Below are 24,218 nucleotides of genomic sequence, written 5' to 3' on the forward strand. Positions count from 1 at the left end.
AGAAACGGAGGGCGACTGCTTCACACTACGGGCTGCGGCGCACTCTTCAAATCAGCAATTTTTACCACGGCTCAACAGTGTGTGTGTGTGGGGGGGGGGGGGAGGGGGATTATGAGGAGACAGGCATGTAGGACGTGGAGGGGCCCTCCTTTCTGCACTTGCCCAGGGACACTATGACTGTACTTAACGCCCCCTCTGTAGCCTCAAAACTAAGCTAAACGCTGTAAAACGCTTGTGGTTAATTGTTTGGGTGCACAGCTTTTATATCTCGCGGTGCCAGGTGGAGTTCCTGAAGAGCAGCTGGGACCTGTGCTGGTGCGACCCGCGGCACGTGGAGACGGCGATGGCGGCCCTGGACCCGGTCCGCAGGGACGACGGGCGGCGCGTGTGCCACTTCCGCAACCACTACGAGCTCACCCGCAAGAACCTGCTCTCCAGGAACCTCTCCAGGCTCAGGTACCTGCAGCCGGCGCTTACCTGCCCTCATTTGAAAACTCTATGCGGAAGACGTGTTGTATAAACTTTTTCTTGCAGTTCCATTCACGGTCTATAACGCGGAAGGTAGGAAAGAAGATTAGGGTAGAACGTACCAGATACGACGCGGTCGTTACAGATGGAGCACGAGCTCAAATTGGGGAGGGACGGGGATATTAAAAGACAGCATCCATTCAAAGACGCAAGTCCGACTTTTGCCTTAAGTGATTTAGGGAAACCACGGGAAAACTGACGCTGAATGGGCGGACGGGTCCGCCTTACCATAGAGCCACCCCCTTCGGTCGGAAAGACGGAAACAAATAAAACATTTGCTTCAGTGTTAGTTATTATCACGGTCTCCAACTGTTTTCAGAGACGAGACTGGTTCCACCTTGACAGAGGGTTTGACATTTTCAAACTTTCGACATTTCTGTTACTTTCTTCCCCGGTTTAAAGAAGTCTATTACTAGTAGCACCATGTTCTTTCCGTTTTATTCTTCCCTCTCGATGGTTCCTATCAATCCAACAGGATATAAGTACCACTTCCTTGAGAGCATTCCCCTTTAAAATGTGTGACTTTGTAAGCAATCTCTTCTGTAGGCAGACTAGCGTTTAAGTATGCTGCCAGTCAATCGAAGTCTACATTTATAATATCTACACTCTGTATCCAAGTTGTAACACTAGAGAACCCTGCAGTTGCTAAATATCTGTGGGAATTAGATATATGTCCTAAACTCGATCATCTCTGTCCATTTCCTTCCCCTATTTCTGTCTATCTCCTCCTACCCCACCCCACCCCTCTATGCCCATTTTCTCTCTCCTTCTCTGTCCACCTACTCTTCCCTCTCCATCTGATCTTGAACTTTTTTAAATTATTATTGCAAATTCAGATTCTGTAAGTCATAAATAAGCACTTTTATTTTCTGTGAAAAGTTATTTCTCTGCCTCGTGATGACTGGGTGTTGTGTGCTGTCCTTAGGTTAGTTAGGTTTAAGTAGTTCTAAGTTCTAGGGGACTGATGACTGTAGATGTTAAGTCCCATAGTGCTCAGAGCCAGTGAAAAGTGATTGCGAGGCAAAAAACAAAACAGCACATTGTTGTGCATACAATGTTTATTTAAAAATACATATAATTAGAAATAATATCTAAGAGAGAAAAATCTTTCTATTGGTTTAAATACCCTACTATCGTAGTTAAACTTGATCGTCAAAAAAAGACAGAACCGTACTTGAACGAAACACAGCATCTCCTTCCTTGCAGTTGGTTTTAACTGAAAACCTACACAGTGGCCTTAAAAAAAGTATATAGCCCATGTCCACGCGAATGTATATTAGTGTCCTGTAAACATATTACGTAGACATTTATGCGTTATATTCAGGGTGATTATAATTAAAGTTAAACTTTCAAAACACTGTAGAAACAACATCACTTGTCAGAATGACGTCAAAATGCAACAGAATATTATCGGATAAGGGGGAAATCGTATGGCAGAAGAAAAAAGTAGTCTGAAAATTGATCAGTAGATGGCACTGTTGTGTCAGAATATGTTAATGAAAACACCTGTCAATCGCATGACCTAAAGTTGATACAAACACGTCTGTTATCGGCTTTTCCTCCTTTCGCGACTGCGACGTTCGCCATGACTATCTCAAGTCTGGATCGCACTCTGCTTGTAAAGCTGTATTACAAGAATGATGACTGTGCAGACGTCGCTCTGCTTAAGTCCCGGACACTGAAGTATTTTTTTTAAAAAAAATCGTTGGTCCTAAGACTGCCGTGGGTGGGTCTGGTGAAAATGTTTCGGAAATTCGAAAAATGGGTTCTTTTGGTGTGCAACCTGGTAGAGGGAGGAAACGAATTGATTCGACGTCAGTGCTCTCCAGCGGCCACAGCAATGCAGGAGGAGATGTGCAAACGTGTAGTGCACGGAGAGTTGCCCCAACATTGGACATACCCGTGTGCACGGTGCGTAAAATCCTACGAAACATCCTTCTTTGCTATCCATCCAAAATTGGCCATGTTCACGAGTTGCTTCCTTTTGACCTGCCAGCAAGAGATACCTTTGCTTTAGAATTTGGCATGGAAGTGGACAATGATTGACTGTAGAAGATTTTGTGAACAGACGAAGCCCACTCCCAACTGACAGGATATATCAATACACAGAATTGTGGAATATGGGCAACGGAAAATCCACACACAAATCAACCAGTACCACTTCATCCTGAAAAGCTCACTGTGTGGTGCGGGTTTATAGCATCATTTATGATAGGGCCAAATGTTTTCGAAGAAAAAGGTGCTTCCGGTCCTGTTACCTGTACCGTCACTGGTAAGCGCTATGAGTGTGTTTTACACAACCACGTCATTCCAGCTCTCCAACAGCGTGGAAGTGTGGATGGGATCTTTTTTATGCAAGATGGGGCACCTCCGCACATTGCAAATCCAGTTAAATAGCTGCTGCAGCGCCATTTCCCTCCAGCCTGATCGTCCCGACCGCCTGATCTTAATCCGTATGACTTCTAACTGTGGGGCTATCTGAAAGATGTTTTGTTCAGTGTTCCGATTGCAAACTTAGCTCCATTGAAGGCACGAATTGCGCAACACGTTGTGAATGTGACCCGGGAAACACTTCGATCAGTTGTGGAACATGCTATTTCTCGATTTCAACTTGTTGCAGAAAGCGGTGTACAGCGTACTGGACATGTTTTGCGGCAGTCACTCGGAAATTAATAATACGATTTGATTTTGATTCATTCTTTTTATGCTGTTTCTGGCTTCAGGAAAATTAAAAACCAATGTTATTGCTGTTTTTTATACGGTTTTTGCCATCAGGATGATTAAAAACCGATTTTCCCCATCCGATGAGATATGACTGCCTTAGTGGATGGGCTTACGAAAATAACAGTATCATATCTGTACATCAGTGCACACTGAGTAGTACAGTTTGTTTAACGTCAAACGTACACCTTAGGGTTTGGTGTATGATTCGTTTGTCATTTGTAGTCGACCACTATTAAATTATGATGCCATCTATTGCTACATTTTGTAGTTATTTATTTTTATTCTGCCATAAATTTTCCCCCTTCTCCTAAAATATTCCGTTGCAATTTGACGTCATTCTGACCAGTGGTGATATTACTACAGCGGTTTGAAAGTTTAAATTTAACTATAATCACCCTGTATATTAAAATATGTTGCTATGTCCATCCGAATATTTATTACAGTAATGTGTAAAATTTTGAAGTAAATCGGTCGAGTACTTTTCGAGGTTTTTGATAACAACGTTTCCCCATTCTTTATTAAATATATATATTTTCATATTATGAGACTAGCTGTTACTCTCAGCTGGGCTCATATGTGAGCGATGGTGAGTAAGTAGGCTACTGTACGTGCAAGAACACCAGCTGCCTTCATGTGTCTCCCTGTTTGGGTAAGAATAGCTCGTGATGTGCGCGCCGCTATCACTTTGCCCCAAGTTAAACCAAACGCACGAAGCTTCAGCTCGTGCAGCATCGCTCCAAGCAGTGCGTACAGAGGTGCATGGGCAGGTGCGTCCATCTGTGAATCGTGCTATTGGAGTAGCTATACATCATACGTGTACATTATGCTGCAAATAGTGTGGAAGTGTTGATTAAACACACTGAAGATTGCGTAAGCATTGTATTCACTACAATAAATCGTATCATGTAGCACATATCAACCGATGAAAGTATTTTCAAAATATGCTAAAGTTAAATATTCAAAGAGTAAATAGTTGTTTCAAAGACTAAATACTTTTCTCTAACCCGCTTAACATTCTTCAAACGAATACTACACAATTTCTGAAGTAGCCTCTGTTTTTGCTCTGGGTTCAAGCTATCTTCATACCAAATTTAGAGAAACCAGTTCAGCGTGTTAGTTGTAGAAATGTAATAGACAGAGTTGCTTCCGCGTTTATAATATTAGGAGAAGCCTATGGATAAAACTTCCGTCTACGACATCTTTTTTCCATGATCCGATTTTAGTGATTTAGATTGTATGGTACCCCAAGCTATGCTGGTGTTACCTGTGAAAACCCAGTGAAAGAGATCAGCGTGTTCAAACACAAACAAAAAAACGGTTTAAAATTAAACTTTAAATCAGGATATTTTTTTCGCGATTCGATTTTTATGAAATAAATCCTATGCAGTGCCCAAGGTGTTCTCAAGTTACCTGCGAAAATTCCATGAAAAATCATCTACTACTTTTCGAGAAGCGTGTTCAAACCGACAGAAACGACAGTTTTATAAATTTATTATCAATATAGATGGCGCTCCAGTAAGTGTGTAGAAAGAGGATCGTGTTCGAATCAACGTTGTGTCAAAATTTCAAACCACTTAATGAAGAACTTTCAGAGATTTACAGCTTTAATAAACTAACATTTACATTTTTGTTCATATACATGATATTTTATATATTTTAACAAAATATTGTTGCCTTCTTAAATTTTGTACACTTTGTGTGGTTTATTTTAATGTATTTAATGTATATACAATACAAAATTTTCGAAATTTGTATATAAATGTCAGAATTAAATTTTGTGCACTCTCGCTAGTTCATGCTTAGGAAATTAAAGTTGTAGACTATAGGAAAAAGACAGAGGGAAGGCGGTCGGTACTTGAGAGGTGAACGCACGAATAGAAAAGATGGAACGGAGCGTAGAGAGCGCGTACGTTATAGAATAAAGAATATAGCCTGTCGCCAGCCTTACAGCAGAAAGCAATTGGAGCGACGAGTGAGAGAAAAGTGCTTATAAATTGTTCCTAATGAGCCTCGGATTCAACGGGCTGGAGTCCGTAACGGCAGAGCATGTATTACATACTCTGGGTCAGTACTTCGACACTAAGAAGAGATTTATAGAGCGTATTACATGAAGAGCCACGGTTGCACAATCATGGTCAGCATCGCCGCCACAGCAGCTCGATACTTCGTCTATCTCTAGGAAAAGTAATGTTGTAGAATTATACTATAACCAAGAACTATACTTTCTCATATTTGCTTAATATACACTACTGGCCGTTAAAATTGCTACACCACGAAGACGACATTCTACAGAAGTGAAATTTAACCGACGGGAAGAAGATGCTGTGATATGCAAATGGTTAGCTTTTCAGAGCATTCACACCACGTTGGCGCCGGTGGCAACACCTACGAGGTGCTGACATGAGGAAACTTTCCAACCGATTTCTCATACAAAAACAGCAATTGACCGGCTTTGCCTGGTGAAACGTTGTTGTAATGCCTCGTGTAAGGAGGAGAAATCCGTACCATCACGTTTCCGACTTTGATAAAGGTCGGATTGTAGCCTATCGCGATTGCGGTTTATCGTATCGCGACATTGCTACTCGCTTTGGTCGAGATCCAATGACTGTTAGCAGAATGTGGAATCGGTGGGTTCGTGGGGGAACGCCGTGCTGGATCCCAACGGCCTCGTATCACTGGCAGTCGAGGTGATAGGTATGTTATCCGCATGGCTGTAACGGCGGATCGTGCAGCGACGTCTCGGTCCCAGAGTCAACAGATGGGGACGTCTGCAAGACAACAACCATCTGCACGAACAGTTCGACGTCATTTGCAGCAGCATGGAGTATCAGCTTGGAGACCGTGGCTGCGGTTACCCTTGACGCTCCATCACAGACAGGAGCTCCTGCGATGGTGTACTCAGCGACGAACCTGGGTGCACGAACAGCAAAACGCCATTTTTTTCGGATGAATCCAGGTTCTGTTTACAGCATCATGATGGTCGCATCCGTGTTTGGCGACATCGCGGTGAACTCACATTGGAAGCGTGTATTCGTCATCGCCATACTGGCGTATGACCCGGTGTGATGGTATGGGGAGCCATTGGTTACACGTCTCGGTCACCTCCTGTTCACATTGACGGACTTTGAACAGTGGACGTCACATTTCAGTTGTGTTACGACCCGTGACTCTACCCTTAATTCGATCCGTGTGAAACCCTACATTTCAGCAGGATAATGCACGACCGCATGTTGCAGGTTCTGTACGGGCCTTTCTGGATAATGTTTGATTGCTGCCCTGGCCAGCACATTCTCCAGATCTCTCACCAATTGAAAACGTCTGGTCAACGGTGGCCGAGCAACTGGCTCGTCACAATACGCGGGTCACTACTCTTGATGAACTGTGGTATCGTGTTGAAGCTGCATGGGCAGCTGTGACATGTACACGCCATCCAAGCTCTGTTTGACTCAATTCCCAGGCGTATCAAGGACGTTATTACGGCCAGAGTTGGTTGTTCTGGGTACTGATTTCTCAGGATCTGTGCACCCAAACTGCGTGAAAATGTAATTTCACGTCAGTTCTAGTATAATATATTTGTCCACTGAATACCCGTTTATCATCAGCATTTCTTCTTGGTGTAGTAATTTTAATGGCCAGTAGTGAACATGTCAAAGGGAACTTATTGAGTAAGACCTACTTATCCGGTTGATTGACATTACCTGAGTAAGGTTTCCAGCCCCGTTCCATTATGTAATCCGAGATATTATGAAATTCCAAGTCCTCATTCAAACAGTTATTTAATAATGATTTATTCATTGAGTTTTTAACGGCCTTGATGCGCCGGTAATACCGATTCCCGCTAGATCACGGAAGTTGGCAAGCGGGGTGCACTCACCCTTCGAGAGGCCAATTAAGGAGCTACCTGACTGAGAAGTAGCGGCTCCAGTCACGATAATTAACAACGGCCGGGAGACTGCTGTGCTGACCACGTAGTCTTCCCAATCCGCATCCAGTGACGCCCATCGGTTGAGGATGGCCGGTCGATCGGCCCGTCGCGCCTTCTGATGCCTGCTCTGTCGGAGTTTTTAATGACTGATTTGGTTTTAGGTGGAGTAAGTAGTTTAATCAGACGTACTTTGCTTCTTTCAAATGTTCCACGTGTTAGTAACATTGAATCACATCGATGACATTGTTAAATGTTTTTGTTTAATATTTCGCAAAGAAGCGCTACTGAAAGTAATTTTTAGTGTATAAATCAGAGAGTGAAATTGTTGAAAAGTAGATAGGTTAAGGAGCTACAATTTTATAGTAAAATCAGACAGGTTTATAAACAGTGTTTTCATTACCGAATATTGTTTACATATTTCCTGATATGCTACATAGTGAATGTGTTTGCAAATGTATATAACACTATTTTAAAGGTTATCATACATTAACTGTTTCTTTCATGGTTAGTTAAGAAAAAGACGCATCACTAACTATCTAAGCAAATTAGTCACAAATAGTTATAAAGTATAGTAAACAGGGGACATGTAGATAAAAAGCCACGAATTCTTTGCAAATTCAATTCCGTGTATTCAATTGGACAGTACGTATGCCTCGCCGACAGGCGCGTGATCAATGTAATCAGATGTCAGCATTTGAGACAGGGCGTGACGTGTATTTGCGCTCAAAGAAGCCGGTTAGAGTAATCGGGGAACTGCTCGACGTTTGAATACGAGTGATGCCACTATTCCATTATGTTGGCAGGAATGGATGAACTATGGCTGAACATGGCATCAGGAAGGAAGCGGTTGGCCAGGAGAGACGACAAAACGTGAGAACAGGGCAATCGCTAGAGAGGCACCCAGAGCCCCGAATTCATCGTTATCATTAATCTTACGTGCAACTGGTGCTTCAGTGACCGCAAGAACCATAATAAGCAGATAACAGAAAAGGGGCAGAGCTCACGGCACTCATTGCGCCGACTACCACCCGGCTCAGTACACCATCAAGCCAGTTTACAGTGGTCTCGGGCACATATGGCCTCGAATCTCATGAACTGGAGTCGAGTTGTCTTCAGTGATGAGTCCTGTTTCGATCTGAGCCCCGGTAACCAGCGAAGACGTATTTGGAGACCCCCAAACAGTGGTGGGCTACCAACCTGACTGTCGCTCGCCATTCGACCCAACAACCTGGAGTGATGCTCTGGGGTGCCATGTTATCGAGTAGCAGGACCTCTTTAATTGACACCTTCGGTACACTTACAGCACGGCGGTACGTCGACGACATGGCCCGTTTGTGGCTCTTCATGGCAAGCCATCATGGGCTTACGTTTCAGCAAGATAACGACCTCCCGCACACGGTGAGAGTTTCTACTGCTTGTCTTCGTACTTTCCAAATCCTGTCTTGGCCAGCAAAATCGCCGGATCGCTCCCCAGTTGAGAACTTTGGCAGCATTATAGTCATGGCACTCCAACCAACTCCGAATTTTGACGATGCAACGAATCAGTTGGACAGAATTTGGCACGATATCTTCCCGGAGGGCATCCAATCACCAAACCGAATGACTACTTCCATAAGTATCATAGGTGTCCCAGTACGTTACTGACTTGCTGAATTTGCAATATTCGTCCGCTTGAATAAATTATCCATTTTTTTTTCTGAAATTGTAATCATTTGTCTGTCTGTACATGTACGTCTTCTTCGTACATCGTTTGTTTTATTTTCTTTGAGTGTGTAAGGTCATTACTTAACATAGTCTTAAGATTTAAACAATTTCTTTGAGAGGAAGTTTAATCTAGTGTAAAATATTTACAATAACATACTATAGGGCCTTATATGGAATTGCTTGTGCTATTTGTCAAAGATTTGTCACTGAAAATATTTTGTTTTTACACATTGTACGAGGGTCGTTCCGAAAGTAATACCTCCTATTTTTGTTCATGGAAACTACAGGAGATACATAAATCACAACAGAGCAGCTAAATAGAGCAAAAGTTCAGCTACAGACTGTCATTTTTCCCCACAGTCACCGCCATTCGTTATGCACTTTTGCCAGCAATGAACCTGAACCTGCACGCCGCGCTTGCAGCTGAGGCTAACCACTTCCGTATAGCTTTGCCAATAGCATCCGAGTCTTGAAAAATGTTCGCCACGTAGTCCATCTCTGAGGCCCACAGAGATGGAAGTCTGAAGGTGCTAAATTGGGACTGTGTGGTGGATGTAGTAAGACAGTCAAGCTGAATTTTGCAATAAGTTGCGTGGTCGCTAAACTGGCATGGGCCTGGCGTTATCGTGTTACAGGCGAAAGCTGGTCTTCTTCTCTGGCCTTACCTTGGAAATTCGGGCTTTCAGCTTACTCAGTGTCGTCTTGTAGCGTGCTGAACTGACCATTTCTCCAGGCTCAAGAACCACATCCTGGCCATTACAGAAGACTATGTACATCACTTTGCCTGCAGACGGCTGTGTCTTGAATTTCTTCTATGTCTGAGAATTCGCATGTCGCTATTCCACAGACTGTCTTTTCGATTCCGTCTCATGGTGGTGAAACCACGCCTCAACTCCGGTGACAATACTACTCAGAAAATTGTCGCCTCCAACTTCATGATGTCCAGCAGGTCCCGACAAATTTCTATTCCATGAGATTTTTGTTCTTCTGTAAGCATCCGCAGGATCTATCTCGCACGGACTTTGCGATAACCAACTTTTTTTTCCCAAGGCATTACAGCTGACATTCAGCTTTGCACTCAATTGTCTGGTCGTTATCCTCCGTCGATCAGCACGGTTGAGTTGATCAGAACTCTCTTCATTGCGAGGGATGACAGCTGTGCATGGTCGACCGGGCCGTGGCACACTCTGTCCACCACCTTGAAAATGCTGCACCCTTCGCGTCAAATTGCTCACGTCTATTGTATCGTCTCCATACACCTTCAGCAAGTGTCAATGGATTTCAGTCAGCGTAATTTCTTTAGAAGTGACGAATTCAGTCACACGCCGCTGTTTTGTACGTGCCTTCATATAAGACTCCATTTTGGAACACTCCTATGCTGGCCCCAACTACCGCGGAAAAACGAAGCAGCCTTCAAGTGAAATAGGTAGGTTCAAGTACACCAACGACATCCGGCGTGGACATCCAAAGTCACTACAAAAAAAAAAAAAAAAAAAAAAAAAAAAAAAAAAAAAAAATGAAGAAGAAGGAGGCATTACTATTGGAACGACCCTCGTATTTGTAAGGTAGTGATTTGTTTAAAAGTACATTAAGGCACCATATCAGTTTCAGGGTCCCCATATGCTACTAGTTCTGTTGGTAGTTAGCAGTTAATGTGTTAATAGAACCCATAAATTGCATAACTTACTAGTTCATCCTCTCTGTCCAGAGGGCTATGAATGACTCATTATTAACATAACTGAATTTGCTAATACTTTCTCAGCTACTTCTGTTGTTGTTCTGCTAACTAAGCATGAAGATGACATAGCACGTAGATTTCATCCAGAAATGTTACAGTCATTACTATTTGTGCTGTAATTAATTACTCGATTTGTGCCGGAGACTGTATTTATCAGTATTATTTGTTATTTTGTCTGTTGAGGGAATATCGGTTCGAACCTCGTTACTGGCCAGTATCCTTTGGATCCATTACTACAGAAAAGAAAAAATTTAGTCTGACTGCTCGTATACTACGAGGGTTGTCCAGAAAGTAAGCTCATATCGGTCGTGAAATGGAAACCACAGTGAAAACCAGAAACGTTTTATTTGAAACAGTTAGGTACACCTTCCACCTACTTCTCTACATAGTCGCCGCTCCAACTTCGAGTTCTGTAGTAGTGTTGTATCAATCTTCCAATATCCTCGTCATAGAAAGCAGCCGCCTGTGCTTTCGGCTAGTTACCTGCACAGGTCTGCCGCTTGTTGTCTGTGGAAAAATGGTGTCTTCATAGCCAGCGATTCTTGTGAGCAGAGATGAGACTCAGGGGGAGCCAATTACGGACTGTATTGTTGGTGATGAAACACTTCTCATCAGAAACGCTGCAGGAGCCTCTTCATTGCCCCTGCAGTGTGCGGCCGAGAATTGGCATGAAGAAGGAACTGCTCGACAGTTGTGTTATGTGGGCTACAAGACACAGGCGAAATCTCTAACCAGGCCCTCTTACTTGGCGGGAGACGCTATTCCCTACGCGTTTTTACGTGCTCACTGTTCACTCGAAACTGAAAAGAGCGACGCGACACGATCGACGGTCATACTAGAGACACTGCCCAACACATCTGTGCAAAGCTTTACCGGATTTTCCCAGTGGTTTCCATTTCGCGACCGATCGGAACTTACTTTCTGGACAACCCTCGTATTACGCTCGAGATCATGGTCAAATCAAAAATCCTGTAAAAGGGGCGACATAAACCGAACCTTCAATAAAAAAGTTCGGTCTAGTGTTGTAGCCTTGACAGAAGCTATGTGATTATCCGATTTCAAATTTCAACGCTACCACTCTCAATTAAAGTTTATTATTGGCTGCCTCGGGTACAATACCCGGGCGGTCGATCTGTTTATTAGTCAATTAACCGCCCTATTTGAGGTTAACATGACTCACTGTTTGCCTAGGAGCGACCACATATCGTTTTATGAATTCCCTATGGATGATTCTAAGCTATCTATATAGCCCTGCGGACACGTGCTTAAAATTACGTCAGATGACACAGGTGGTTTCTATTTAAAAATTTGTTTATTGGAACTTAGGAACATAAATCACAGGTCATATCTGGTGGAGTACTATGAGAACTTAGCTTCTATATTTGCCTTTGCATCGAGCTATAAAAATTTGTAACTCGTTAGCAGTCACCTGACTTGATATAAAAGAAATAATCATGGAAATCTATGCACCAGTACTGAATGTAAACAAGATTCAGAAGTTGCTCGAGTACAATAAAGTTCCATGAATTTCATTTAAAATTCCCTTGTGGTTTCAAAACACGAACAATTTCACGTTAGCAGTAGCCTTCCTAAAATGGAAATAAAAGTTGGAAGATACAGCTGCTATTAGCGTTCAGTTTGAAAGTCTTCAGTTGTCTCACGCGTTAAAAGTAAAGTCTTTTGAATACTATCGGATTTCTTCAAACTCTGCTCTGCCCATGGCAGAGAAAAAACGTCCACGCAAAACGTTTAAAGTTCCATAGTCTTTTTGCCCAAAAATGGTACGTCCGTGTTAGTTCATTCTCAATCACGTTCCAGACCAACACCGACTACACTCATTTCATGTCCAGAATCGTTCCCCGGACCTATTTGTTGGCGCGACGTAAACAGGCTCCTTCATTCCATCGTTTGGTATATGGCCGGTGAATAGTCTCAGAAAAAAGAAAGTGTCTAAAAGCTGCCGTTTCTGGTCGGTAAATCTCAAAAATATTCACTATGTAAGACAGTCTGCGTCCTTTACAAAAAAGTTTGAGTTTGACATGTATGTTTATTCATATTGAAAACACGGTGAATAAATATATCGCACTTCCACATTCAAATAACTGATAGGAAAATTTTTGATTCTATTATTTTGGCTTGTAAAGTGCATACATTTTAACTCTTTTGCAGTTGTGTGCTCAATGTAAAGCTGTCATACACTGTTTGCGCTTTATCACGTTAATTATATACTTGATTTAGAAACGTAAATTAGCGAAATGTTAGACATTAAAATTTCAGGATCTAGGCTACATTTTAACGGCCTTCCACTTACTGTAATGCGTGCTATTGTTTGTGTCTCTCAGACTAATCATTATATATTTCTAACGAGGTCATTATATTGGTTTGAAATTTCCCGCACCTGGCTGTTCAAAGCACACGAAGAGGTAGTCATTAAGTCTATCACCTGAAAAAGTAAAATACATAATCAATTTGTTTGTTCGTTTAAAAAAATAGCTCGGGGCACTATGGGACCCCGTAATTTGCGTCCCATAGCGACGTATAAGTGTGCAATAGGTTGTCCGCTGCTCGTGGTCGTGCGGTAGCGTTCTCGCTTCCCACGCCCGGGTTCCCGGGTCGATTCCCGGCAGGGTTAGGGATTATCTCTGCCTCGTGATGACTGGGTGTTGTGTGGCGTCCTTAGGTTAGTTAGGTTTAAGTAGTTCTAAGTTCTAGGGGACTGATGACCATAGATGTTGAGTCCCACAGTGCTCAGAGCCATTTTTGCAATTAGGCTCAAAGGTGCCCACAACCTTCCTCTGTAAAGACGCAAAGCATGGCGCGCTGCGGCCTCACTCTCGCGCTCGACGACTCTTCAAACAGCAAGGTGTCGACACTTCCGAAAAGTAAAGGCCAGAGTTCATAAGTTTACGTGAGGTGCAAGGTGGGTTAATGATGTATTTTGTCACCAAACTGCACCACAGTTCTGCGCAACGCCATCGCGAACATGTCACACGATGGAAATCATCACACTCTTCCTTAACCACATTTCACCCCTTCTTTTGACGCCTCTGCGATGGAGGTCAGAACCGTGACGCCAAACGTTGAAAACACGAGTTCTTCTCATTCGTGGCGGAGCAAAACATTCCAGGCACTCCGCTGTTCATAACTGACTCGAAAATACCTCCTTGTATCGCATGAACCGAACGAAACCACCTCTGCTCTTGGGGCATTCATTTGCACACATTTTGCAGTCAACGACAGTTTTCAGTGCGAAGTGCAACAGAACGACATTCTTAACGATCGATGGCATTGCTGACACCTCCGTACCTTTCATCCCATCTCTAAGGACTTCGTGTGTTAGACCATCATTCAACATTATCTGACCCCTTTGTAGTGCAGTGCGAGTGCAGTTTCTGCTCTGGAATATAAGATGGAACCAGTAGGAACCATCCAAGGCCATTCGACGAAATTTGAACGTGATCTGAAGCAGAAAAGGATCCTTATGCCCCTCAAGTGTCGTGAACACAAAGGGTTGCGACATTAATAAGTGTGTGAATAAAATCGCAAAGGGCCTCTCTAAGACCCCCACCTAGTTCGGCAATACCTCCCTGCCTCCCGCGCTCCTTTATTGAGCACGATAAAAATGCCTATGTTCAGGCGCAACCAGCTGTTCAGTCTGTAAGTGCCCGCGGGAAGGATACCACTGACACGTTGCTGCTCTAGCGATTGCCTGCAGGCGTGCGAAACTGGAGGCGTGTCTAAAGGGTTGCGTGCCCGAGAGTTGGTTGTCTCGGTATAGGTACATTTTTAACGTTCCCAAAAGAAGCGCGAATGGTACCGAAGGCATTGCCGAACTGGCGGATCTTAGAGAGACCCTTTTTCGCTTTATTCACACATGTCAGTGTCTTCCCATTCCTGCTCCCCCAAACTCCCGACCCGTGATAAAGTCTCAGAAGGGCGCGGAACAGGAGGGAGGGTTGAAAAAGCGTAATCATCCTTTGCCACTTCGGATCATCTTCAAATTTCGTAGAATGGTTTTTAATAGTCCGTAATGGTTCCACAATGTATACCAGCGCAAAAATTTGGTACACAACTATGTTCTTAGAGAAGGGTTCAATGGTGCGTGGATATCAGCTGTGTCAAAGATGGTTAAGAACGTCGTCCTGTTGCACATCGAACTACACCTGTCTTTTTCGGCCGCGGATAGCGTGTAAATGAATAACTCAAGAGACGGGGTGGTTCCTTTGTCATGCACGGAGGCCTTTTCGTGTCGATTCTGAGTGGACAGAGTTTGACATTTTTATTCGGCTTCCATAAGAAAGCTGCGTTATTTCAACGCTGGGGGCCACTGTTCTGGTCTCCATCGCGGAGGCGTCAAAAGAAGGGCTGAAATGTCGGTAACGACCTTCCCATCGTGTGGCACATCTACGGTGGTGTTGGGCAGGATTATGGCGCAATTTGGTGCAAATTTGACCTCATTAATCTACCTTACTGCTCCCATGAGCTTGTGAGCTCTGGCCCATTTTTTCGCAAATGACGACACTTTGCTGTTTGAAGTATCGCCAATCCCGAAGGTCAGGTTTCAGGGTGCCACGGTTTTCCATAATTACAAAGGAAGATCGTAGGCACCTTGGAGCCAAATTTCAAACTTTAACGGTGCCATAGTAGACAAATAATGAGTTGCACAAAAGTGATACTTTTATTATGTTGCACACTGTATTTGCATGACACGACTGAATCCAGTTTTGTTTCACGTGGATGTGACCATTGGCAAGTCGGTCCAAATTTCAAATTCCATCTCAGAGAGTATATCCTCTAGTAAATGAGGAGGAAAATTTGTTCTCAAATAAAAGGAATAGGAGTATATCAAGTAAAGCGCTATAATGTTCAACTCAGTCCTTCGGTTGAGGACGGACAGTCTTAAGAACCATGCTGCCATTATTTATGACGAGAAAATCGTGGTCTCCGTTATTACATGCTCCATAAATGACTACAAACCTTAATAAACTATCTGCATAAATGAAATTAATCCCGGGGCGACTGAATTCGTTTAAAACAACAGAAAAAATTTAATGAAAAGGCCGTCAGAGTATTCTTTTTGCCAGTATGCCTACAGTTGTGGTTTCAGTTTAGCCTTTTTCACCTCGGGGTGTCCTCAGCTCTCCAACCCATGTTTTCTTTTTACCCATTTCTGTCTTTTCAGTGGCTTTACGTTGCACAGTTCTTAGTTTGGCTATTTCTTATTAATGTACTGCTGTTCAACTGAAGAGTAAAGCTAGGTTTGTAGTGGATTTATTGTCTCTGCAGAAGTCTTATTATTTGTTAATGTTTCATCCTGCGTTACTACCAGTGTAATGATAGCATAGTAAAACAAGTTCAAGTGAACTTTCTTGACTCTTATTTTTAAACAAGCTTTCCATAACAAAAATCGTTTTATTACATTTCCGTAGTACATGAAACTACATACATTTAATGTACAAATGTAAGCATGAATGGCTGCGGTTTTTAAAGAGCTCGATGTGTCAGTCCAAAAAATAACATTTCTCCATCGACTGATTGTTGTGAGCTATCACTTACAAACTTCGAATGTTAGTCTGAAATTAAATAATAAGTCGATAAAGTTATATCTTGTGTAATATACTCACATTGAAATTTCTAATTTATTATCTATGTTATCTTCCAGAATAGAGGTTAATTTTATTTCATGAGTACCTCTCCTAAAGGAGTGTGTTAAGCTGGGCTGACAGCAAGCAGCTTCTGCAGGACCCTTGACACCAGTAGTACTTTCAAAGTATACAGTAGATTAATGAACGATTAAGGGCGCATGTGCATCTACAGTCGACGCAGTAAGATCTTCTAAATAATTGCACCTTGCAGTGTTCCTTGTTTAGGAGATATTTAATCGGAAGCCACTTGGAAACGTTTCCTGGACGAAAATGGATGAGCTGAAACTTCTTGATACATTAAAACTGTGTGATGGATCAGGATTGGACTCCAGAATATTGACTTTCACGGGCAGTGCTTTTACCAGCTAAATCTCCGGCTTGGACCCCGGGTCCGGCACACAGTTTTAATCTGCCAGGAAGCTTCAAACCCCTACAGAGTGAACTGTTGATAGTGGGAACAATTCCCTAGGTTGTGACTCAGCCATTTTCCCCTTCCTCACGAGTGTTTGTCCCGCAAAGTATACGGGAGAGCTATTGCGAAGTTTGAAAGTTATGAAGCAAGTATTTGAAGGAGTGGGTCTATAAGGGGAGGGGAGGGGCTAAGTCGTCCCTGGATTATTGAGTCTGTAACAGCTCTCCCCGCGAAAGGAAACGTTCCTGGTTCGATTCCGGGTCCGGTACACAGTTTTAATCTGGCAGGAAGTTCCAAAACAATGCACACAACATTAGAAAGTAATTTTGGAATGAATGAACTGTACTATGTATGATTTTTATTTCTGTGCCTCACTGCTGGACAGGTCACAGGGTGACATTCAACCTACATGGTTGTATCCGTTTGCTCGAAGCAATACCAAAGGGCTCGGTGATAAAGTCCAGAATTCCACAAAGTTGTGGCAGTGTAGAACCAGCTCTGCCCCTCCTGAATTTTTAAAATTCTTTCCATAAAGGAAAGCAAATAAAAAGTCCTATTAAAATACGTTATACTATTAACCTTCTATATAAATAAAAATGTGAATGTTCGTTAGTGCAAAATTGTAAATATCCAAAAATTCTTCGCAGGCAACTTTGAAATTTGACACAACGTTGCATTCTAATAGGTGTGTGCTTTTGTATTCCTAGTACAGCACCACATATAAAACGTAAATATACAGAGTAGTCAAACAAAGTGTAGAATACTTTGAGAGGTGGATTGTACTCATCCAAACAAGAAAAATATGTCAAATAAACATGGGTCCGGAATGATACATCCTTTGAAGTACAACCGGTTGTTGTACCTGCTGGCACGCATTGAAGACGCTACCCTGTAGTGTCCGCACAACGGTGATTGGCGTCTAGCGGTCCTGAAACGTGTGCGTCAGATGTTCGCGTACATTGTAACGAAAGTTTGCTTGTGCGCTATCATGTATGAACTACATCCCTATTCGTTGCTGCAGAGGCGCAGCCTCTAGCAAGGCAGTATTACTAATGAGAAAGTAACACAGATAAGAGAGTGAGACACGCCTTCTGCTGCTGCAAATTGTCGCACACTGGTCCCAGAGGTTTCTTCCATCGAACGTAGCACACGCTCCTGCATGTCAGGCTTGCGGACTTTGCGGGTCCTTCCACTGTAAGTCTTCCGAAGTGCAAGGTGTGTCCCTCAGACGCTAGAGAAGTCTACCCAACAGTGGGCACTCTGTGCGGTGGATATTTTTCAGCGTAGAGGGCACGGGCTCGCCGGCTGTCCATTTGCTTAACCATGGCAGAATATCATATCTGCCATTTCAGTTGTCAAGTAGTAAGCTTCCATTGTTAACAGGTGGTTTGAAGAGAAAAAATGTAAATGCACTGTATCTTTTGTACGTACAAACAGCGCAACAATAGTAAACACATAAGAGAATCCGCCTTTCGAAGAAGGTGAAACACCATGATACGTACCTAGGGTTGACAGTACTGTACAATAAGGCACATAAACACGACGAAAACTAACACAGTCTACAACACAGCTGGCTGCAGACCACCTAATGGTAGGCAGAGTACTGTCAGTATTACATCATAATACCTAACCGACACATTTGACGGAGTGCCAATGCAACGATTGTGCTAATATCCGCAACCAAGCATCTCTTCCTATAAACACTTCTTAATCTTAAAATGTATGCGTTTCCAGACCCGTGTATATTGGACTTATTTTTCTTTTTTCAATGAGTACTATTGCATCTCAAAGTATTCTACACTTTTTTGAACACCCTGTATATGTAACAATTATAGGCGAAATCCATAAAAATGTAAATGTTTGTGTTTGCACAAAATCGTAAATCTCTGTAAGTTCGTCACCGATTGCTTCGAAATCTTGTCACAACGTTGCATTCGAATACGCGCATGTTTTTATATATCAATTTTTATTACATATATATTACGTAAATAACTACATAATATATAAAGCCGAGACGTTGCGACCAAAATTTCGAAAAGTTCCTTACCGATTTACTTTAATTTTTTACAGAATACTCTAATAATTATTCGAATAGTGAAACGCTGTTAGCGAGCAGGAAAGTTGTATTTATGGCTTATCGCCTTGTGACTAGAATACTACTACAGAATATGAATACGCAATAACAGTAACCAAAGATTAAAGTCAGAAAGAGAGGGAAGAGGAGTGGGAGGAACTGGAGATAGTAAGCGGAAAGGAGGAGACGGACAGAGAAAGGAGGAAGAGGTAAAGAACAGAGAAAGAAGGCAGGAGGAGATGGAGAGAGAGAGAGAGAGAGAGAGAAGGGAGGAGGATGGAATGGGAAAGGGGCAGAAGGTGGTGTACATAGATAGGGGAAGGAGGAGGAGATAGAGACGGTGGGGAGAAGCAGACCAGCACGTATACCCAATTCCCATACATTTTAGAAACGAGTGCTCATTGTTTTCTTTATTTTCTACTTCGCCAGACTGAGCCACAGCAGTGCGCGGTCGGGAGCAGCTAGTTAATAACGTAATATTAAAGTAAGACAGTCCATATAAAATTTATTTTCAACAGTTTTCATCAGTATGAGTACTGTCCTTCCATTTCCTGGTAAAGTTTTTGAGTGTCCGCTTCGGGAACGACTGCAAGTCATTCGAGTCCTCAAATGATATTTCATGAAAATCGGTTACACCTGACTCAGTCAAGTTAGGTGAGTTGGCATAGTGGTTAGCTATCTGGACGTGCATTCGAAAGAAAGTGGGTTCAAATTCCACCTGGCTATCCAGATGTAGGTTTTCTGTGGTTTCCCTAAATCGCTTAAGGCAAATGCTGTGATGTTACCTCTGAAAGCGGCTGAAGATTTCATTCCCCATCATTATCCTATAGGGGCTCCTGCTCAATTTATAATCACCTAGTCCATGGCGGAGCGTTGATCTCTAATCATTCACTTGTTTGTTTCCAATTCTACTCTCCCAGTATCAAAATGCACATATTTGGAAATGTACAAGTGTATGCTTGTCATACATAGCAACTCTGCGAATTAGGCTCGTCTGTACAAACACAGAAATATTTAAATCCTCCGTATTCACTTTACACGTGCAATAAAAGTTATAGTAGCTTTATGACAGTGGAATTGCGGAAGAGGTTGAAGACAAATATTCACGTACCTAAAATAATTTGTTATGTCATTTTCTCAGTGAGATTGGAACAGGTTTTATAATTTGCACTTAACGTGTAAGTTACTACATGCCTAGTAGTGCAAGAAATTTCATTTGATTGACTTGTATTTTCATTTTTCCTGAGCCTCAATATATCTTAACTTACTTAAGAGTAATTTTTTTTCTTTATCCAAGAAAATGACAATTTATCTGTAACCAGCCGCTTTCAGAGCTCTGTTAGTAGCTGGCGACACTGTTTCATATTGCCGAGTGGTAAGTAATTTGATTCTAAATGAAGGTTGTCCAACATCACTGGTAACTTCCTACATTACCGCAGGTTTTATACATTGCCCAAAAGAGGTTTTTTAACACACCATTACTTTCATAGCTCTTAACTATTTCTTTTAAATAGGAAACCTCTTTCCCTATACTATTTCGATCATAGGGAACGGCTAGGTAGCCCTGTAATGAGGAGAACAGTAAACCTGCATTCCCGTACAGTTCAGCAGAACGCTCTGTGTCTCCAATCGTGAACGGGACAGTGCGGCTTTCCGTACGCCGATCAGTCCGTCACCATGCCTCGACATACTGTTTTCAACTTGAACCGCAACCAAAGTTTCACTTTATGGCAAGAAAGGTTGTCAATACGGAAAGTTGCGTGCAGAGTTGGTGTACGTCATAGAGAGGTCAGTGGAACATTCATTAGGTGTGGTGAGACACAAAACGCGGAAGACCTACCTGATAGTGGTCGCCGACGATCAACAATACCAGCTGGTGACGGCTACAAACAAACTGAGTCGAAGGCGTTCCGAAAAGGTTGCAACAGAACAGTGCACAGGTTTCTAGCCGGCACGTAGGAGGGCTGTGACAGCACGCAACCGTCCTGTAGGACCAGTGTGACATCTAATATTTCGTTACAAATAAAAATGCAAAAACGCCGGTTCCTTGTTGTTTGAAGACGAGCAGTGAACAATTTGGACGTTGCGTGTATCAGTGGCATCGAGTACTCTTCACCGAGGGGTATTTGATTTTGTTGGCGCCAGGTGAAAAAAAATGGCTCTGAGCACTGTGGGACTTAACTTCTGTGGTCTTCAGTCCCCTAGAACTTAAAACTACTTAAACCTAACTAACCTAAGGACATCACAAACATCCATGCCCGAGGCAGGATTCGAAGCTGCGACCGTAGCGGTGGCGCGGTTCCTAACTGTAGCGCCTAGAACCGCTCGGCCACTTCGGCCGGCAGGGAGATGGTGGGTCAGTTCTGTTTTGGACTGGTATCACGTACGGATCTCTGACATCCCTCATCGTTTTGGAGGCTATTTTTAGGGCTGTATAGTATCAGGATAGGATCCTCCAACAAACATTTCAGTTCTTCATTCAACACATGGGCGATGCAGGGAAACACCGCAACAACTTTGTGAACAGCATCCTCCAGTAGGCAACAATCAACCGAATCGATTTGTCTGCAGTTGAGCATGCTTGTGACCAGTTGAAACTTGCGGTGCGTCATCACTTGAACCCTTCTCACCCACTGGATAGACTCAGGAGAGGGCGGCCCAGGGAACAAATGTCTCGGCATGTCCTAAAGAACAGACATCACACATTTATATAATTCATTCGCCTCTATGGACAATGAATCGACCACCTTAAAAGTGTGGAAGTACAATTACGTTAGATCTCTTACGGGAATCTCAAAGCAGCAAGCATGGCGGATATGGACGGAAACTGCAGGTAGATGGCGCTAGGTGGGAACATGAGTGGACCGGGAGACATACCGAGATAGCCTTCTCAGTTGCGCTAAACAGTGCTCGGATGGCACAGTCGTTAACGTAACTGCAGGAGTTTTCGGGTTCGAATTCCGGTCCGGCACATCTTTTCATGCGTTGCCGCTAATTCCGCATAAAGTTCCGATGCAGGTTCCATCAACTGTTACTTTCCTTTCCTTTCCTTTTTTCCTTTCCTTTCCTTTTTTCTTTTCCTTTCCTTCTTTCCTTTCCTTTTTTTCTTTTCCTTTCCTTTTTTTCCTTTCCTTTCCTTTTTTTCTTTCCTTTCCTTTTTTTCTTTCCTTTCCTTTTTTCCTTTCCTTCCTTCACCATCCATCTTCAAATTACACAACATGTAACAATGCCTGAGGTGGACCACTATGGTATTTAATGTTATCCAGAAGCAGTTTTATTTTAGAGGTGTGCAAAGAACTGTATTTTCGAACAGACTAGATTTATCATTTTTTTCCTTTAGTTTCTTAAGGACCACTCTTTCATTCCCTGCTCGAAACTTTCGCATGTACAGGGTGTAAACGATATTTATTTACAGCGTACCGCAGGTCTGAAGACGAAGTGGAGACTAAGAATTTGATACAGGACACCTGTCAGCCATCAAGTCGTGGAACCAACTCAAACTGGCCTACAAAAACCACCTAAGCTACAGCACATGCCTGAAGTAAGAGATTTCCAACAGTCTCTCGCTCTCTAGGTGCAAAGTATTGGCACCAGAGAAAAAATTAGTGGGACCTTTTTGTAGGAAATTGAAGGCAGCTTAAATTTGTGCTGGGATACTTTTTCCATAGTAGCTGCGGTTGCTCAAGGAAAACGTATAAATGTGACTTTTAAATGCGTTCTCACACTCACCACCCACAAAATGTTTAGTATGTTGTCCATGGCACTCACTCCCACCACTGTATAAATTATTTATACAATTTATACAATTATTTCCTAAACTTAACCTTTTTGGCCTACATTCACTCGGCTTTTACGCCACCAGTTTAGTTGGCTATTTTATTAACATTATTAATCTGAACATTCCCTTGAGGGTATTGAAACAAAGAAGTTTTTGTAAAAGTTATTCATTAACTAATTACGTTTAAAATCCGATCTCAATTTAATCCTCAAAAGCAGAGTACATTCCTAGTAAGAAGGCCAGACAAACAAATCATTTAATTGTAACTTTAAGCTGATAAAGTTTTAAAAATTATGAGGTAACATTTGCGCAAACGTTAGTTTTGTAATTTGAAGGCGCATGATTAAGCCGATGACATTATAATAGCTCAGTCAACGAAGATAAAAAAAGATCGAATATGGGAAATAATTCGTACAGCCGCAAATTTTTGTACAGTGTTATGAACAACGTACTAAAGATCTTGTGGGTGGTGAGTACGAGGGTGGGGGTATTTGATTGCCACTTTTCTGAGTTTTTCTTGAATAACTCGAAAACCGCAGCTCTAGCGAAAATGACCAAGTATAAAATTAAACTGCATAAACTTTAATTTTTCGCTAGGACCAATAGTTTGCGCTCGGAGAGCGAAGGAATATTGAAAATCTCGGGCACCGCGCGTTTGCTGTAGCCCATGTGGTTTTTCTGGGCCTGTTTGTGTCAGTTTCCCAACTTGATTGATCACAAGTGCCCTGTATCAAATTGTTAGTCTCGACATTTTCTAAACCGCTGTGGTACTCTGTAAAATTTGTCGTTTACATCTAGTATACAAGTGATATTAAACTTTTTTGAGTAATTTATTACATATCATTTGCCGCAACATGTATATCTGCTCCATCAACGGATGAAGAAAAATCATTTTAACACCAAAGCTGCTCTTTATTTACTGGCTTATTAGTTTTGAGCTTTGCACATTTTACGAGTCACCTATTACAGAGAACAAAATTTTTAACGAGTGGATTTGTAGCACGTGGGTAATAAAGATATCAGTGATAACATGTTTCGTATGGTAACTACTTGCGTATTTGTATTTGGGCTATGTTTGCTGAAGACAGTTTTCTTTTTCATCTCACTTAAGTGAGTATCATATCTGCCTTCCAAGATATCACAAATGTAGTTACATATTATAGTATTACGTTAATGTATGTGAATAATATATATTTTTCTTTATTATGGTACCCTCCATCATCCAACCTGATGTGATACACTTGACGCCAATATTTTATATACGCTGGCAATTTGTTCTTACTGGCTTGCACTGTGTGTCACGGTGTCTTCCTGAATACAAGTACCTAAGTACTACCATACGAACTATTTCATCACTGATACCTTTATTATCCACATGCTACAAATCTACTCACAACAAATTTTGTTCTCAGTAACAGGTGCCTTGTGAGAATGAACAAAGTCCGAAACTAGTCAAACAGTAAATAAACAGCAACTTTGGTGTTAAAATGTCTTTTCTTCAGTATTTGAGAGCTGCAAGACGCTGCTTACTGAAGACTTAAACGGAGAAGAGCTATAGCGCGTAATTTCATTGTTGCAGGCGCCGATACATACGAGAAGGCGGAGAAGAGAAGGCTTCTCTGTGCGACATCATGCCACTCACCTTCGAGCTGCCAGTAAGTGCTGCAACCCTTCAGCCTTTGTCGTTGCG

The 24,218-nt window shown here is 42.4% G+C and overlaps 1 protein-coding gene across 1 annotated transcript in view; it reads left to right on the forward strand.

The window, feature by feature from the left end:
• Nucleotides 1-361: 361 nt before the first annotated feature.
• The window catches only part of LOC126355383 (probable tubulin polyglutamylase TTLL9), a gene marked incomplete at its 5' end in the record, with an annotated part of 93,589 nt that continues 69,732 nt past the window's right edge, over nt 362-24,218 (forward strand). The window contains 2 exons of the mRNA XM_050005678.1: nt 362-456; nt 24,108-24,183. Of these exons, the coding sequence (XP_049861635.1) occupies nt 362-456; nt 24,108-24,183 (171 nt within the window). The remainder of the gene's footprint in view (nt 457-24,107; nt 24,184-24,218) is intronic.

This window comes from Schistocerca gregaria, chromosome 3 (assembly GCF_023897955.1).
Source record: "Schistocerca gregaria isolate iqSchGreg1 chromosome 3, iqSchGreg1.2, whole genome shotgun sequence".
Classification (NCBI taxonomy): domain Eukaryota; kingdom Metazoa; phylum Arthropoda; class Insecta; order Orthoptera; family Acrididae; genus Schistocerca; species Schistocerca gregaria.